The sequence below is a fragment of the Rissa tridactyla genome, chromosome 4, assembly GCF_028500815.1.
Source record: "Rissa tridactyla isolate bRisTri1 chromosome 4, bRisTri1.patW.cur.20221130, whole genome shotgun sequence".
Taxonomy (NCBI): domain Eukaryota; kingdom Metazoa; phylum Chordata; class Aves; order Charadriiformes; family Laridae; genus Rissa; species Rissa tridactyla.
Genome location: NC_071469.1, coordinates 10,758,436 through 10,778,285, shown reverse-complemented (window position 1 = coordinate 10,778,285; position 19,850 = coordinate 10,758,436). Strand labels below are relative to the sequence as shown.

Genomic DNA, 19,850 nt, shown 5'->3' with positions numbered 1-19,850 from the left:
CACCCCTGATTCTACTGAACTGCCAGCCTTCTCTGCCGCAGAAACAAGGAACTGTAAGAGCCCTGGTTGGCCTCACGTGGCCACACCAGTCCAGCTCCTGTAGAAAGGAAAGGGTTACGTGAACGCCAATTGTAATGTATGCTTCTCTTCTGGAAGGGACTTTGTGCCTTGATTAAAGCCAAACAGCAACCTTTGAAGTATAATGAGAGAGGGGAAAAGAAACCACATCCCAAAAATGTATAATCATATTCCTCACTGAATTCACAGGACCAATGATACGGACTGTGCTGTAAGCACAGAAAACACTATCGTGTGCTGATTTCAGGTCAAAAGCTCAGGTGTATGACAGCATACCATAAACGCATGACAGAAAAGCAAAAAAAGAAAACAAGATAATGAAAGAAACTCACCTCAGCTTTGTTCTGTTTCTCTTCATATTCACTCTGTTCCTTTTCCATACCGACCAGCTTAATCTTCAGGTCTGAAACTTCAGCCATTAGATCTAATTTCTGAGTCTCTAGTGATGTTCGACTTAGCAACTCCTGAAAGCAAAGCAGAACATTTTCTCCAGTCATTTATTTGAACACTGACAGAATGCTATATGATTTACTGGCAGACCCACAGAAAAGTCTGTACCCCAGTGTTTAACACTTTCAATACAAAAGCAAAATGCTTGTGTTCTTCAAAAGTCACACTTGCTACTGCTTTACAATGCAAAAAACTCAGCAAGATAGATTTAATGTGAGCATTTACTTCAGGCAGAAAAATTAACTAAAAAAAAAATAATACAAATAATGGAGCGATTGGCAAATTCAAATCAAAGCAAGTTTCTCTACCTCTCCTCACAGCGTGTATACTTTGAACTGTTTGAACTGTGTGTTTCTTGAGTTCTGCAGCTATTTTCACCTAAATGTTCTCCTGTGTTCATCACTAAACCACTGTATCCCACTCCCTATTTCAAGAAAATGTGTGGCAGAGTTAATCCCTGGGCAAGACATGAAATCAGAAAACAATTCTAAGGCTGAACAAACACAAACCGACATAATGCCACAGAGACCGTCACACGACACATTACTAAACAGTTGGCTACTTCCTAAAATACCCATCAGACAAAGCTACATTTTAGTATTACAATGAACCATTTTAGAATTTCTTATCTTGTGTTATTCAGTAAAGGATGTACTACAGAATGAGCAACCTAACCAAAACAGAGTACCAAAGGCAAGCAACATTCCTGCAGCCATGCTAATACTGCTTAAAATTTTACACCACTTAGTATTTGTTAACTTTTGAAGGCTACACAGTCTGGAGGGCGCAGCGCTGAATGAAAAGTGGTATGTCCTAATCTAAAAGGCAATGTCTAAACTGAGTAACAGTGTAAACGAGAACAGCTGGTTGTGACTTTTGCTTGTGTGCCCTGAGTTTGTTTTTCAGATTGTAGAGAAAGGCTTACTTTGGACAGAGTGGTATCACTGTGGTTGGAAAACATTCAATATTCACACCTTTGTTGCATCTTTCAGTTTTCAAGAAAGCGAAGGTAGAAAATCTTTCAAAATTTAATAGTGTATTTTCTATATAAAATGCTTATGTTGGCCCCCATTTTCAAAGAGAAAAAAATCCATTCAGGAGTTTAAGCCTCACTTAAAAAATCAATACCTAACTTTCCAAGTGCCTAACTAATTTTTGCAGAAGAGTGCTGGTTTCTAAATGGTTAAAAAAATTTATTGTAATTCCGAACTCAGATTGGTGTTTTGATCATGTGAAACGCACTGAGGAATCACAGCCGATCCTGCTTTGAATTACATGGAAGTGACTTAACTGAAGTTGGCATAGTTATTCTGGATCTACGCTGATTTTACTGAGGGATCAGAAACTGCCCTGTCCATCACCCCTTTCCTCATCTCTTCCTCTTCCATGAACTGTACAGTATGTTGTAGACTATGGCTTGGAGCCAAGGAAGCCACAAAGGTTATTTTAGAAATCATACAGTTAGAGTTTATTTGGTACCCAAATCTGCTCTACAAGTAAATTGTTTTAGTCTGGTGGGGAATGCTGCCCAAATTAAAAATAGTACTAAACTCCATCTGCATTGCAACACCAATTATCTAAGCCACCCACTATTCCCAGTGCCATGCCTGCTCCTGCTGACATTGACAATGGTATTTGTGTATGGATGGGAAAATAAACAGAAATGTAGCCTCATGTTTTTTTTCTCTGAATGAAATAAATCAAGCATTAATCAGGAAAAGATAGTGCAGTGACTTTTTTTTCCTTGAGAAACTCAGAGAGGCAGTCACCTAATGAAATCCCAGTAGTAGCTGCTTTCTACAAAGGTGATTACAAATTACAATTGCAAATAACTCCTCTATCTTCCAGAAAAATACTAATTTGCACAAATTCCAGAGGCACATTCCAGTCCAGACTCCAACAGATTCTGTACAGCTGTTAACAGAGCAGACTTTTGCAGATTAAGACATAGCTATAAACGAGAACTTTGATACAAAATAAGGCCACTGAACCTGAAAAGGTCCTGCAGGATGAGGTGGTTTTGCCCCGTGGACAGACTCTATTCACTGTTGAACCAAAACAACATTTAGAATTTTTTTGGACGCTGACATGGTGTTCCATGATACAACAGGGAGATTTCTTAATAAGGCAAGGAGACATGGCATCCCTCTAGAGACTTTTAACAAAAGATCTATCCTTTGAGTGCACCATCTGGCATTACTCCTTACTTTTTCTATAGACTCCCAAATCACACATAGTTATGCAATGGAGAGTAAGACCTCACTCCTCTCATTGTGAGTTCAGTAGCTCCATGCGAACACTAAGGTGCTAACTGGTGTAAGAGAGACAGCTGACTTTTTTTTTTTTTTTTTTTAAAGCAACTTAAAATTTTACAGTTTGCTCTGAAGCTGGAGAATCAGATCCTCAGCTAGGGTAAACTGGCACGAACCCCTTGCCTTAAAATAGACAAAATAACTAACTATCCCTAGTTTGTTTTCAATGGAGCTACACTGATTTAAAACAGCTGACAATTTCTCTTGCATCTAGAGAGTCTAACTTTTGCTTTGAAAGAAAGTGCCGTTTAAAGTAAATGTCCCCTCTTGAAATGGTAACATCTGGAAGCAATTATTTTCATCTTCAAGCAGATGCTCGCAGTGAACAGCTCATTAAGAATGTGACCCATTTTGTTACAAAGAAATTATAGTGTATTTCAGTGGTATGATGCAACTTGATTTCAGCCAGAATAAATATGCAATTGTAAGAAAAGAAAATACAAATTTATGTTATTGGTTTTAAAGCAAAAAAGATAATATAAAACAGGCAAAGTGGTAATTTGGACTGTAGCAGCTTTAGGAGGATCTTAAAAGAGCTGAAATATAGAACAGAAATAGAACATGTTCTAGGGAATCTTATTTATAAACAAGATACTTGTTTTTAATTTTAAAACATACTATAATTATAATTTCTCAACGTTCTTTTTTTTTGAAACTCAACTTTTAACTTTAAAAATTAAGAAAAAAAGCTATTTTAGAGTAGAATAATTACAAAGAGGAGTCATTTGGAAGCTACAATATGCATATACCAGACAGATCAATGAACAGCAAACTATTTCCAAACACAATTGTATTTTTAAAACTCACACTGTATACTTTTAAAATATTCCAAATGAAACAGAAACATATGCCGTATATCTCACTTCCACATTTTGTTGTCTTGGAAATACATAATTCTTATAAAGCTGCTTATAAAATTTAACGAGAGAAAATAGCTTAGACACTACACTATCCTAGACAGCCAGCTGCAAGCACAGAAAATTCCAGTATATTGAGCACTCCACAAAACAGAAGCAACAATCCGATCATACCACACACTGATTGAGAAACCATAAGTAAGATTTTAGTCAAGTAGGGGGGAAAAAAACCCCCAAAGATCCCATTTTTCTTCTGTGCACTATACAAAGTACAACACACAAAAAATATCAGACTTTTCACCCTTTTTAAAATAGTTGAGAGAAACAGACAAACCAAGCTACATACCTGGTAAGCAAAATTCATCAAGAACCACTGCTAATGAGGACAAAACTTCTCAAGTGCTGTGTGTCAGCTGTGGTAGAAATAAGATATTTGCTTAACTGAAAACACAGCTGAGAGCAATGTACATGTGTAATCAGCATGAAATGGTGCAAGTCAGTAGCAGAGAGTCGATTACAGCCCTCCAATTCATCATTTGCCCATTATATAGTTAAGCAATGGAAAGGACAGAACTTCCTACTGCTCTGCCAATTTGAACAGCCCTTTGCATACGCCTGACGAGCAGATTCTTGCCTACATTAAATGTAAAATAACAAAGCAGGGTAATGCTCACCTGTAGAGATAAGCTGCACAACTTGAGAGCACACTCTGAAAACCTTACGCCTCACAACCAGAGCAGCACAGAGCACACTTCAAAAATCTGAAACGCTAAGCTAGCTGCTGGCAAGAAGTTACTGCGTGCTATAAACAAGTGCTGAAATTCATCTAAGATCAGATAACTCAGGCAATTGAAAGTTGAAGGAATGATCCTTGCCAGCCAGCAAAGTTCCTGAGAAGCAAACAGATACACACCAGATTTACACTCCGCAACCATGATAGGATTCTGGTTCCCCTGAGTGTAAGACAGCTGCAAAAGCAGAACAGGTAGGCACTAAACTGCGTTAGATTCAAGTGCCTATTCTCATACAGCTCCTCCCTGCATTCTTTTAATCCACTGGTTTTTAAAAGATTCTCCCTTGTGCCTCACAAGGGGCACTGTCTGGCACACTTTCCCCTGCTCCTTGCACCCAAGCAGCAGTTGACCATAAACTGACACAAGAAACAGAAATTCAGTCCTCTTCGCATTCAAGCATTTCAGTTTCTATGTGTATTTTTAACACAGAAAGAATTTTAAGGCCAAGTGCTTTGTACTTTGCAAGACAATTTCTTGATAGAAGACACGATCGTGTTTACACAATGCAACCATCTGACAAAAGTCCCCTGGATTGCTTCTAGCAATTATGTGTCAGAAATAATTGGGAAGGCAGAAACACACAGTCAGACCTCATCTAGGATTTGGTACGGTCAGGTACAGGAAAGCCACTGCCACACAGACCAGCGTTTTGATTGGCACAGCAAACTCTACACTGCTACACTTTATGCCACAGAGCTTCAATGGGAACTACTATCATTAAATACATCAAATGCTGCACTGAAATAGCAAAGAGGTAACTACCTATTTTTACTCACGATGATTACCATAACAAATCCACTTAAAAGAAGAACTGTGGAGGTGAAATCTGTATGTGCAGAAAATTCACTTTTCGAACTGACTTAACACAGCTGTGCAGATTGACAGCGTAGATTCCATAGCACTAACGTGTTTACATTATGCATGGCTGGTACTTTCTGTTATGGGACAATTTAGGCTACTTTATAGAGTAAGAATTTTGCTTTCCAATTCTATTCTACAAATGAAAGAAAAGTTGATAGCAAGTTCATAGGAGGTTCCCCCAAAGCTAACACAGCAGATGTTCAAGGCCCTCTCTTCCCTTAAAAAAATGTTTCTTCCCTTAAAAAAATGTTTCCTTCTTAAAATCGAGTGGAAGAAAGTACTTAGAAATGCCACAAACTAACTTAGAGGAAGACACATACACATCATTGTTCTCTAAAATTGGCTGTAATTTTACATTTTAAAGCAGCTGATATACTGCAAATGGACTGTCACAGCATAAATCGTTTTCATAGGATAATTCTAGGAGGTGGGTTTTTTATTTCAAGACTTAGTTGTTACAATGTGCTAAGGGGCAAGGCAGGTAACTGTTCACACAGGCTGGCATTTCCATATCCTTTACACATTTGATGGCAAGAAAGAGATACCACTGTATCTGGCGTCTTGCTCCCAGTCATGCTTCAGAAAATTTCCTCTCAACATTTACGATGAAAGATGACCAAGGAAATGTGTTTCTCAGCCCAAACCGGAACCATGCTTAAGGACCAATTTAAAGTTTTGCTATTGACTTTCAGGAGCTTTTGAAAGACCTGCTTTGTTTTACAGAATGAAAATGCAAACATCCTTAAGGTGGAAAATGCTTTTTCTTGATTAGAGTCCGTAGTGGAACAAGTATCCTTACAAAAGAAAAATCTTAATTTTGACACTGTAAGCATCACATCTCATGAAAACATACATGCATTATCTGTAACTGTGGACACCAGTGCATCTCTGCATCTGTTACACAGGATTCTCTTGTTTCTCAAATGCTGCTGAGCCATATTTTCTTTGGCGGTGGTTTCATAAACACGTAGATCAAATGCACATCTCAGCATTGTCCTTATGCCATGCCTTGACTTTTCTGTGAGCTGTTTCAACTCACTAACCCAGCAGAAAAACATCCGCTTTTTAAACACCAAGTTAGTTTTCTCCCAGTCATTGAGGAAAAAGTCTGATAAGCATGACAGCCAGCACAAAATAAGTTGCAGAAGCGCATGGTCAGGACCAGGGAGAAGGATGAAAGGAGAATGAGGCCTTCTCCTTTTTGGAGAACCTTTAGATTGGCTCATTTTTTGAAAGTTCACATTTCGACTAAGGGATATTACACCCTCCTCTTAGAGTGATGAAGAATCACAATATTCTGCAAAGCAGCAGCAGTACCTGTTGCTACTATTCCACATTCAAGATGTCCATCCTAAATGCCGAATAGACATTTTAAGTAGTATAAAGTTTATTTTAGCTGCTGTTTCACAAGTGCTTCCATGATCACTTTGTAGCAGGGTTCAAAACAACTGTGCATAAATCATAAGCCAGCAGGATTTTAGCCAGTAACCCCACCCCGACAAAGTGGACAAGTCTCTGCTAGCATAGATTCAGCAAAAACGATTTTGCAGGGCAGCATTACATACCCTTTCGGTTGTGGAACTACCAGATTACCATCATTAAATTATCTTAACAAAGTGTCTGGGGTTTGTTTTTACTGTAGCATTTTAGGACAGAATTAATTAAGAGTCACTTTTCTTCTAGTTCCCAAAATTAAAAAGACGGGGCTTATCCTGGACTTAGGTATATGGTTCCCCAGATAAGTAAATAATACGTTTATTCATACTGTAGTTAGCTTAGTTCTATTAATATACATAAAGATTTTTCAAGCTAACGCAATTATTTTTATTGTTCCATTTTCCATTTAGAAGAAGCAGTCGACTTATGTTCACAAAGGCAAAAATCAGTGGAGTTCACTATATTGTAAATAAGCAAGCAGAACCATGAAATCAAATGGGATTACCTCAGGAAGATAACAGAAGTCTTTCTGAAAAGCCAGAATAATTATGTAGAGCTAGATGATTCTATCTTATTAGAAATATGTTAGTTTGCTGTAAAAATAAATAAGTACTGTCTTGAAAGACCCACAAAATAGTTTTGACTGGAAAAACCCAGTGACAACACTCGTACCTGTCATCTCTTTGCTAAGCATCATGAGCACTTGTACAGCCACTGGCAACTGCTGTCTGAGAAGATCTGAACCCAACCCTCCCCAATATCTGATGGATCCATCAGTCTGTTGAAGTCCCTGAGGCCAGATACTCACTCTACTTTTGACAAATGAACTGCAAGAGAGCCTGTTGGCCACGGATCTTACATGAACGTCCTAATCATCACACTATCAGGTCATTCTCTTCTCTCCAAATCTCAACTCATTCCCTATAGAGGGTAATCTTTTCAACAAGATGAACTGAGAAAAGAACCTTCAAAATAAATTAGAGACAAATAGGGCCCTCTGCTGAGCCATTATAAATGTATAGTTTTTGACTGTTGAGATTTTGAGAGATCAAACTTGGGTTTCCCATATCCCACTGTCTACTGGGGCATGTAATCCACGTGAGAAAGACACCACAACTACCATTCCCTCATCATCCTACAGTATTTCACTTAATTTGCTCTTCTTGTTGCTCACGCAAAACTAAAATGTTAACTCAACATCATTTTTTTTTTATTCCACTGGCAAAATAAATTTTAAATATCTCAGTTTCATGCTGAATTTATTTTTTAATATTGGTTCAGCTATTGAACACTAAAACTAAAATACTAATACCAAGTTGTGGCCTAGATAATTCTTTCTCTTAAAAAAACTGCAACAACCAAACTCGAGCTATCATATATGTTGTAAGCATGAGAGATTAATCTCTTAGAAATCTCGTAATCAAGCAATTTTGTCAGTATTTCTCAAAATTATGTTCAAACGCAAGATCTCAAAACTACGATACAAAACAGTCAACAAATTTGAGCTTATTGCTAACTAATATGTGCACAGGAAAGAAAACAAATTTGAAATTACATTTGGCAACAATTACAGCTGTTCAAAGTGATCTCAACATTTAGATTAAAGTTTACGTTAAACATATTTGGAGATTCTCCGACTTCCTTAGTATTAGTACAGACTTCTGTAGCTTATCACTATAGGATCAGCTTTGTAAGCAATTTGTGCACGTGCCTAATGCCAGATGGGTAAATGCAAATATTTTCATTAAAATAGCAATGTACATGCATTATTATATTCTATTTTCAAATGCCTCAGTGTTCTCTTAAATCAGGCTTTAAATTCACAGTTTCCTCAGAAGACTATCAGAGCAGAAAATTTTAAGTCAGAGAAACAATAAACAGTTTTAGCAGAAGTCATAGAACAACTATCTAGTTTTAGATTGAAACAGGAAACTTATACAGCCTATTGTGAATGCCTTCCTGAAGTTTGAAAACAGATTTTCATCACGTAAATAGTTGCTGTCCTTTAATTTCACTTCAGATTTCACTGAAAAACTAAATGCGCTCGCTATTTGCATTTTCAAAAACATCCCCTCATTTAAGTATGGGAATAAAACTTTCCCCAGCTGGAAACATTTTGGGCTGCAAAAGTTGTGGGAGACCAAGTGTTTTTTAGAGAAGCTCGGAGAATGATAACTTTAAAAGGTTTATTTATCTTATAGAAACTGCTGCAGTTTACGTTCATATATGTACATGGATCCTTATCACAGTAAAATAAGTTTATATACGTAAACACAACTGTAATTTATAGGTTTATATAGATTAACACAAGTATAATTTAAAGCCATGAATAGTTCATAGACAGACATATATTTCACACAGAACAAAACAGTAAATTTATAACACAACGTTCTGGGTGGGGAGAGGAAGTAAGTTCATCAAGAACAATATCTATCCTGCAAATTTCTGGCATACATTTTGAGGGTTATTTATGGTTTGAAATCTATTTTTGATATTTGTATTGCTAAACTACTCGTGGATGATCTGCATCTCTAATAACAGAAAATTGCACCAGGAAAGTTCTTTTGCATCGACAGACCTGCCAGCTCTGCAGTAACACATGAAATGTAAGGTATTGAATTTATCATTTGTTCTGTTCCCTCAACATATAACATGAAACAGCAAAAACTAAATCACATAGCCTGAAACTGTTGATTGAAATAAAAAAAAAAAACCACACATGTTTTATATAGTAATTTTCTTTCAAAAATAAGGGGAAAGCTCCGAAATCATGCAAAAATGGTTATAGCACCAAACTTGATACAATAATTCATTTCAACTTACTACCTGTTCAGCTTCAAAGACATATGAAAAAAGATATTTAAATAAAACTTCTTAATTCTATAACTCCTACATATATTAGATACATTTAACCTGTCTAACCAGTTACTCAACCATGTCCAAATTTAGTTCGTCAGCACAGTACAAATAAGACACAATAGTTTCATTTTACATGCTGCCACGTACAGTGTTATGCAACCAGCCAGTAAAACGTTTCTGCAACAGGAAAACAAAGAAAACATTTATTGGGGAAAAAAAAAAAAATGTGCAAAGCAGCAAGAGAACAATAAAAAGAGGTATTTTTTTCCCGCTTTATCTTGTTGCCAAAGGCACTCACACATGCGGGCAAGCTGATCATGTATGTTCACCCCTCTGTTGGAGAAGGTTATGCAAGAAGCTTTCCCATCCAGATTTTTACCTGTTGAAGCATTTCTTCTGTAGCATTCAGTTTCAACTGATGCCCCTCCAGACAGATTTCCAAGTCCCGGATTTTCTCTCCTTGAGCTTCCACCTGGTCTGTAAGAACACTCACCTGTAATTTGAGAAGAGAAGCACAACACTACTGAACTGACTGTAAATAAGTTTCAATTACCTTATACAATTAACATCCAAATGCACATTTTAACAGCAAGTTCTCTTTTAAAGTCCTCAGTGGTTTAATATTCTTGTGCACTGCAACAACCTGCTCTATCAAGACTGAGAACTTTTCAGTCTTACTTATATATTGCTCCAACCCCGCCCTCTGAACCCCCCTCCCCCGCCGATTATTTTGTTTTAATATAAAAAAGAAGGAGCTTTTCTGGAAGAGATGGATGACTACCAATAGGTAGCCTGAGTCAGTTCCCGCAAAATCTGAAAAATTGGAAAGCACCGAACAAGAACATAGGATACTGAAAATATTTTAAGTGGTTTTGGAGCATGCATCGCCATTTCAGGTTCCGTTGGCATTTCACTCCCGAAAACGGATAAACAATAAAACTGTTCATTCGGAAACCAACCAATTACTTTACTTCTTACAAGAACAGAAAAACAGCTTACCTATCAATAAAGCGTTCTGAAGTTATAAAGAATGCAATGAGTAAAAGGCATGTTTTAGCAGCGGCAAAGTTCTATTCCAAGAAAAATTCCCAGGCTTTGCAAGCCAAAACATGAAAGCAAAAGAAGTGAGATACAGACAATGAATCCCAGGAAAAGAAACAATAAGCAATAGTGGTAAAGAACTGTGGGAATGGTGGTACAGACCAGTGAGTGTGTAATAAGAAAAGCCCAGCAGCCTAACTCAAAGCTTGCAAAGCTGAAAAAACTACACTCAGGATAACGTTACAAAGACGGGAAAAACGCCCAGTGTTAATTCCTATGTTAAGCAGCACTCTGTATATTCATATTTACTATTTATTTTTATAAATATAGATATATTTTATATATTCTAGTATAATCAAGACTATATTTATATATATTTATATATAGCCTTGATTATACTAGAAAAATGTTGCCTCAAACGAAAAAGCAACGTTAGGTGTTTAAACTCCAGTCTGAATGAAATGCGTTAACAAAAACTTATCTGTGTTGTCACATCCAACCCTGCAACACCTTTATTAAAAAAATAAAAAAGTACAGTATGTGGAAGTGAAACTTTTGAGATATACCTGCTACGCAGCATTTCTAAAACCCAATCAATGAACAACTGAGTTCACTTTAGGGAAGCTGCAGAGGGAGTGCCTACGTGATCCGTATTTGTTTTACCTGCAAACATAATGACATGCACGCCTGGGAAAGGAATATAGAAAAAGAAGAAAAAAAAAAAAAAGAGGACTATTTTATTTTTTTGCCTTTAAAGTAGTTGGCTCTGGGGTAGAGTACAGATGAATGCAGGATGAGAGATGACAGGAAGGAGTGGGTGGAGGCAGATGGCAGGGGGACACATCCAAGATGGGGCAGGAGGAGAACTCCCTGCGAGGAAGTCGGTTGCTTATGTGCTTTTTTGTTTTGCTCCCATTAGATGGGTGATGGCACACAAAAATCCCCCGTGAGGTCAGAACGCAGGAAGAAACAAACTGAATCCTCTCCTTGAGTCTCCTGCAAATTGCAGAGAAAGAAAACAGGCTCTACCTAAAGGGTTGGATTAGCTTCCCATTAGCATTGTTACCTGTAAGGAAAACTCTCTATGTTAAATATGACCTGCAAAGGAATTTAGTGAAACAGCAGCTTTAGAAGCATGTGTTGGCTGTTCCAGTAGTTAGGCTGAGAGGCACATTAGCTCCTTTGAGCTCATATTTTCCCCTCTGTTCAGGATCACATCTGCCAGACTCTTCAGGGAATCAGCAGGCTGCGCACCGAACATAACCCCAGCATATGCTATGCTGGCAAGTCCATCCTGCCTTAGCAGAGCAACACCCGCAAGAGTCTGCCCATAGATAATAGATTTTCTGTAAATATCTATAAAAGTGAGGCATATTGAACAATTGGCTAAAAAGCGAGTGGTGTAAGTGTTTAAAACACCTTTGTGGGAAAAACCCAACAAACAGAACAAACACCTAAAGAAGTACATTAGCTTCTCTGTGCAGTCACTGAGCTATAAGAAGGTGTCCCAGACAGATGCTGTAGCATTTCCAGCCTCCACTCCAGACTGAACAGCGGAAGCAGGTTTCACGGTGCGCTGTTTGACTCAGCCTTGGTGGACTGAGATAATGGGCACTGCCCGCGCCCACTACAAGGTGCCCTGCACTGCTGCTTCTGCAGCACGGCTGATGCAAGACTGGAGCGCTCCCAGCCTCATACTCCCTACAGATTACAGCTACGGACCACAGTCACTGGCACAAGGCAACGTGAGCTGTAGAATAGAGGTGCTCTGTTTCCCATCACTTTCTGATCCTTCATGCCAACGGTCACACCCAGGAGCCAGGTTTGTCCCAGCAGTCTCTCTGAGGCCACTGTAACCTCAGCATGGGACTTGCCCATGTTCCTCATATTTGACTGCCTAGATAGCATATGCAGAACTGGTGTAAACCTGGTTCTCACCCCAGCTCCATCTTGGCACCTTTGTTTAGTTGTTGACTTTCATCTACCAGACTGAGGTTTTCATCTATCTTATTTGCCTCGGGTTTTTGGAGTTCTACTGCAATACTGTGCAGTGGAATAGGAAAATGCATAAATATTGACTAAGCCTCTTGATTTGATGGGGGTATGATGGGAATAAAAGGCCAGAGAGAGACAATTTCTATATCTGAATTTACTACATTATTTTTGAGAAAAACTCCAGGCAGGTCTCAAAACCATGTCATAAAAGACCCTTCTTTGTGAGTTTGTCTGGCTGCATTCTATACGTACCTAATTGTGTGCATGAATAAATAGTTACTTAAAATCAGCAGGACAAAGACAGAAAAAGTACGTACTGAGCAGTAGCCTGGAACAGTCTTCAGAAACTAACGCTGGAGACTAGCCATCCTGTTAAATCCACAAAGGCTGATACACTTTGAACACCAAAATTCTGCCAAATCTGTACAAGCCGAGCAGCACGCATGACCATCAACGACCGACTGTATAGCACGAACCACATCCAAAACAACAGTGGCTGCTCCATGCCGACAAAGATCACCAGACTATACACACACGTGATGAAACAAAGAGGCACTCAGGGACAACGCAACAGGTGCATCAGTACAACCCTCTGCTTCTGAGCAAACAGCTGGCTTTGGCCTCCTAATTGTTGCTCCAATTACAAGTTGCTCATGTGTGGTTAATAACCACTTGATTAATAAAAGGTGTTCTAATAAATATCAGTTGTGATGCTGACCTGATTCCCTCTCAGAAAAAAAGGGAATTTACAGCGCACATTTAAACACTTAAATTCCATCCAGAAGTTTGGTTTTTATTCATTTTTTTTCCTAAATGTGGCAATAGCAATCTTAGTTTAACAGTAATGAAAAAATCCAACCAAGCCTAAGCTTATGTCTCACAAACAGTTTATTGTTTATTTAACAGCAGCAGTGAGAATTCTGCTCAGTAAATTAATGCAAGTGTGAACAGAACATACAGGATGAAACATGCTTACAGAAACTAGTAACTGAAAGCAGGGAGAACACCTACCCAGTATAGTTAAGTTTTGTTTGATATAAATATGTATGCTTATAATATGCTTTTGTAAGCATAAAGAGAAAGGATATGCAAAGACCATTGAAAGAATCTTCAATTTCAGTTTTAAAAAGCATGCAATGTACAGTTTAGTAATAGTGAAAATATCCAGAAAAAAATAATTAAGTTTTTTTTGTAAAACATGTTTTCTTCAGGAGGAAAGCTGACAGTGGATCAGTTTGAAAAAGGCTTGCTGAACTGAGAAATGAGAAACCTGGAAGAGCTTAGGCATGTATTTTACTGTCAAATTTTCCGGTTCCCCTTTTTCTTCCCCTTTAAGCTTTTTGATGATGTAAAGCAACTTTGGTGCAGTGCACACACAGGAAAAATATCAGCTCTATCTATCTGCCAGTTTTCCAGTTCATTAAAAATGGTGGCATGCAGAACCTAGAAAAATCAACTGGTACAACCTAGAAAAATCAACTGGTACAACCTAGCAAACCTAGAATGAGAACCACTACCACAGCATTGTCTTGGGACGCCACAGCATTATTTTTAAGTTAGTTTTTTTCCTTTGTCATTCTTCTCTCTCTTACTGCTGTTACTGCCCTCTCCTTTACGAAGTTACCCCACCATGAAATCAATCAGGTGGATTATACAAATTATAAATTAACTCTTGATTAAATATCAGTTACACTTGGTGACCTGCTAACATTTGTTTAACAGAAAATACGCTGTCACTTCAGCTTCTATTCACTGAATATCAACTACGTAGACAGGTTCCTCTTCAAGACATACCTGCAGTATGAGCGACTCTTTATCACCTTCTAATCGTGCCAATCTTTCTTGATAAGTTTCATTATTAGATGAATGATGATTCACCTGTGACTGAGGGAAAAAAAGTGCTATGAGAATTTTTACAGTTAATATTAAAATGTCAAGCAATATTTAATAAAAAGTTATATATGTTGAGTGGTTGTTACGAAATGTGTCTACAGACCAAAACCATTTGTTTCATATGCATTAAGCCTTTTGAATGTACCCTTTTTTAGCTGGATTTTGAATACTTTCTCATTTCTAGCAATCAAAAATTGTATATGAATAGATTTGATATTTTCTGGCAAATTATCATTTTATTGGGAATGCCACCTTACCAAGACAAAAAACATTTAATTTGATCCGCTCTCAACAGCCTTTTGCCAAAGTCAAGGAATCTGGGTGTTTATTTTTAAATGGTAAAAAAATGACATATGTATTATACTATTCCTATAAATTACTGAATGAAAAGGGTTTTTTTTTTGTTAGCAATTAAGAAATTATTTAAATTATCAAATTCTTATCAGGAACTTCTTGAGCTACGTAACCACTTATGGATTTCTAAATGGCTCTAAGGAGCAAAGCCTGCTAAAATGTGGCCTGTTCCTAACTATTACGTGCCACTTCCTACGAATTTTAATACTCCAGAGAGAAAAACCACAATTAAAAAAAAAAATCTGCAGATTTATTTTAAAAAGTTTAGAAGAGTCCCATAGCTTCATCCTGCACACTAAAACATTGTGTAACTGTGGGAATGGAGCTGTTTGGATGCTCAGAGCATTGAAAGTAACATGAGCCCTTAGGGGTTCGTTTCCCAGCTCCACTGCAGGCGATGCATTGCTGCCAGGGAACACAACACTGTCTGCCTTTTCAGCTAATGTAAGAGTCAACTTCACTGAGTTCCCTTCAACTACACTAGTCTGCAGCTGACTACTCATTTATAGTTACTTGTAGAAGGGCACCAATATAATTGTAATCCTCCTCCACAACTGGCCTTTCTTTCTCAACTGAACATTTCTGAACAGGATTTTAAAAAAAATATTAAAAATATTCATGGCTTCTTTATCTCCATTGAGATCTACAAGTCCAAATGTAAAACAGATGATGAAAATAAACACAGTGCTAATTAATACAAATCAAGAAATCAAATATTTATCCAATCAAAAGACACTTATCAAGCTATAAAGTGCTGAACTAGACACAAGTGTGGCATCTTTATGAGCTGAGAGGAATAGACCACCCTTGTCCCTGATAATTTTGAAAGGAGTTGACAGAACCACAGACACACCAACAAACAGGACTGAAAGGTGTCTGAAGAGATCCTCTGGTTCATTATTCCACCCAAGGATTGATGATTATTTGCAATATTCTTGTCTTGCCTACTCCTAAAGACCTCCAGAAATGGATTACACAGCCTCCCCAGATAATCTGTTTAGCTACACATAATTAGAACATTTTTCTTAATGTCTAACCTGAATCATCATCTCTTCAACTTCAACCTACTTGTCCTTATCATACCACCATGGATCAAAAAAAAAAAAAAAAAAAAGAGGTCTTTCCCTTTGCTTCAGAAAATTTTTACATATTTAAATACTATCTGTAGATCTCTAATGAGCATGTCCCTCTAAGGACTAAACAAACACAAGTTTTTCTGTCTTTTCCTCACAGGTTAATTTTTCAAGATCCGTTTTGTTGCTTTCTTTTGGTTTATCTTCACCAATTGTTCTTTGACTTCTTTTGAAATTAAGTGCCTAAGAGGAGACAGGATTCCAGCTGAAAATGGCTAGAGTGGAAAAAACCTTTTCACAGACCCTTGGGCCATATTTCTTTTCATATTATCCATATAGTAACACTGATATATTTTCAGCCTAGGGTCCTTTTTTAGCAGTCTTATTAAGCTAGCATCCTGTCCTTCTCTTTTTATTAAGAAATATGCCCCCCGTGTTTATAAAACATGCCTCTTCAGTTTAACTTAGGCCCTTTGTACTAAAAGTTAGTCAGTCAGTCAGTCCGTATGGTCTTAAAGTTCATTCCTTATTAACTCTTCATAGAATCATAGAATCATTTAAGTTGGAAAAGACCCTTGGGATCATTGAGCCCAACCATCAACTCCACTCTACAAAGTTCTCCCTTACACCATATCCCTTAACACCACATCTAAACGAGTCCTAAACACATCCAGGCATGGTGACTCCACCACCTCCCTGGGCAGCCTATTCCAGTGTCTGACCACTCTTTCCGTGAAGAATTTTTTCCTAATGTCCAGCCTAAACCTACCCTGCTGCAGCTTGAACCCATTCCCTCTTGTTCTATCGCTAATTACCTGTGAGAAGAGACCAGCACCAACCTCTCTACAATGTCCTTTCAAGTAGTTGTAGAGAGTGATGAGGTCTCCCCTCAGCCTCCTCTTCCTCAAACTAAACAGCCCCAGCTCCTTCAATCGCTCTTCATAAGATTTAGTCTTCAGGCCCTTCACCAGCTTCGTTGCCCTCCTCTGCACTTGCTCCAGCAAAACTTTTGTAGTACCATAATGAAAATAAGGGATCCTCCTAAGTAAACAACATGCATTTCTGTATGTCTGTCTAGATAATCCTTTGACCTCAGCTATGCATCCTCAATCATACTGCCAGCCATTCTGCCTGGGTCGTTATTCCACTTAGAGAGCAAGGTCTTATACTGTACTTTAGAATCCAAAATCTTTAGTCTTGGCGGCTATGTTTCCATTAGGGTTAAAATGCCATTACATACCATTAAATGAGTTTTCTCAATGGAGAGCCCACAGGCCTTCCCCAGTATGTCTTCAGCTCACACACAATGTTAGGGGAGACTTTCCTGCACCTAGATCATCAGGTATTCAGGAACACTTGAATAGAACACAAGAACAGCACGCTGCTAGGCAGGGAAAAATTCTCTTAATGACAAAACCGCCTAGTCAAGTAGATTTTGCACCCTTTCTCCTGCTGTCATTTGCTATTTTCCTAGGCTAGATTTAAGAAATATACCCGTAACCACTTGTGTAACCACCACCTCCTCCCCCCAGCCTTACAAGCACAGTGAGTTAAATTACTGCCAACATATTTTTACATAACCAATCTGTCATGAATTCAAAACAGAGTGCAACATTTTGCACAATCAGTAATTAAGAATTAGTTCAATATCAAATCACAAACAAGATATTCTACTACACTCACATTTACCAAACGTATAGCCTCCGATGATGTCTGCTGCACTGTGACTGTGAAATACGCTCTGCTCAAGTCCAACACTCAATACTCCTGTGCAACCTACTAAATCACACCCATGTGAACAGAAAAGGGTGAAGAAAAAAAAGGAATCAACTCTGCCAATAGGTCATCCAGAGAGTGCTCAGATAAGTAGAGGAAAGTGCAGTAGACAGACAACGACCTGCTAAATAAAAGTGGCTGATTGACACAGAGCAGTTGTTTAAGACGTGGTAAAGCTTTGTGGCACGCATAAAGACAAGATAAAACAATGTAATATGAACCAAGGCCATCTGTGGATGGCTGGAGTGCATTCTGCAGTTGTGAAAGTCAGTACTGAGAGGGAACTGAGCAAATATAGTTAGCTATCACATGTATCAGCAGTAACTGAATAAAGGACCTTAACACTAAAGTCGTAAGGATACAGACCACTCAAGTTGGTGTAAGAGCTCACAAACATGTGTAACCACATGACCAAAAGGCTGAACCACCAAGATTTTCCACAAAGATGTTATTTCAGATGTAGCCTTAAAGACCAAAAATTATTACCTAGGCTTCACAAATTATAAGCTAAATATGTTACTTATATTTTATGTATTGAAAGAATGAGAGAAATTGCATAAAACATGTAAAAAAATTGATGATGACACAGGATAACAAAGTAGAAGGAAAGATATGCTAAGGCAAGGTGGTTCAAACTACCTTCATGGTAGTACCACTACAGATGAAAAGTCAAGTGCATACCATAAATACTTTACCTAAGGGAGCTGCAAAGCAATGCCTTGAAGCACATGTATTATAGTCTCCATAGAGATTTTGCATATAGTTTAATATCCATCAGATCGCATCAGATATTAACATAAAATATTTCCTCAAACAATTCCACATCAACTGTTTCTCCCAGTTCTAAGGGGGGGGGGGGTGGCGGGGGGAAAGAGGCTCTTGCATTCCATCACTTGCTCCAGCTTCATCTTTAGTTTCCAAATCTCTCTCTGGAACATGCTCTTTACTCTAACTCAGACATAATATTGGCAGCTGCTGGAAAATTGACTAAGTATCACTTACATGATCAAGTCATTACAGAGTCCTTTTCCAAGAAAAAGACTTAAATATTCCTCCAGAATATATGACACAAAAAATATCAGACTTTAGAGTATGATTCAACAGCTTTAATTTAAAAGGGGGACAACCAGCAAAAACATAAAAGGGTGTGGAAAGAAAGGGAGGAAATGTTTGGTAGACAGAGTTAGCTATCTTAATTTGCAGCAGCCTTCTCCGAGCCCGGGAAGCATGGAACATTATGTTTTTGTGCATGTTATTTTAATAGGAAACAATTCAAAATGCAGGTTATTGTCAGAACAGAATGACAACCACTGTTGTAGTGCTTCTGTACAGATGTTCCGTTCAGAAGCTTCTGTAACAGAATGTCTAGCTGAACCTTGAGAGGCTGTAAAAGTAAGCCCCTTAAAGCAAGCACATATGCGAGATAATAAAATTGAATACAGGCCAGTTTATATTCTCCTCGTGTGCTGTTTCAGTTTCATCTCAAAGAATCTTCTACACCGATAACTTTAAAACAAAAATACCGACTTCTGAAGTGGATCAACACGCTGCTACATGGAAATTTGTCACTAATACCATGGATCTCATATTGGGCTGTGGAGGGGGGAGGAGCTGGGAGAAGAAACCTGGCAGTCAGTCAGAGTGGTGATTTGTGAGCTTTTTCAACAAGTCACCCGCCTCCTTTAGAAGACAGATTATGTCATAACCCTCCTCTCTTCTTATTCAGTCACATGAATCACCTTCAGTTCCACTGATAATTGAATAAGCCGCCTGTGGCAACTATAATACTGGCATTACTGGGGAAGATTAGGGACATGCTCGATGTATTGTCTTTTGCTGCAGTTTAGAAGATGAAAACAAGGCGTATAGCCAGCAGAGTTCAACCACTCAGTTCTCCTGCAAACTACTAGCAGCACAGAGACCATAGTATTATATTTCAATACAAGAAAATGTACACTATACACTTTTGCCAGCCTATTTGGAGTTGATAATATTTAGAAGAGTATGGACTTTCCACCTCTTTATTACTCTTTTGGGCCAGCAGAATTGATGTTATGAGTCACAGTAGTT

General features: G+C 38.1%; 1 protein-coding gene across 18 annotated transcripts in view; it reads right to left on the bottom strand.

Moving 5' to 3' along the window:
* Nucleotides 1-19,850, bottom strand: part of PPFIBP2 (PPFIA binding protein 2) — a 117,828-nt gene that overhangs the window by 38,364 nt on the left and 59,614 nt on the right. For 14 of the 18 annotated variants that reach the window (XM_054198217.1, XM_054198216.1, XM_054198221.1 and 11 more), the window contains 3 exons: nt 14,479-14,568; nt 10,028-10,141; nt 411-542 (listed from right to left, as the gene is read on the bottom strand). In XM_054198217.1, coding sequence (XP_054054192.1) covers nt 411-542; nt 10,028-10,141; nt 14,479-14,568 — 336 coding nt within the window. Of the gene's footprint in view, nt 1-410; nt 543-4,043; nt 4,624-10,027; nt 10,142-14,478; nt 14,569-17,244; nt 17,360-17,687; nt 18,218-19,850 lie in introns of those variants that run through there. The other 4 variants (XM_054198229.1, XM_054198232.1, XM_054198224.1 and 1 more) reach the window with 4 other exon arrangements.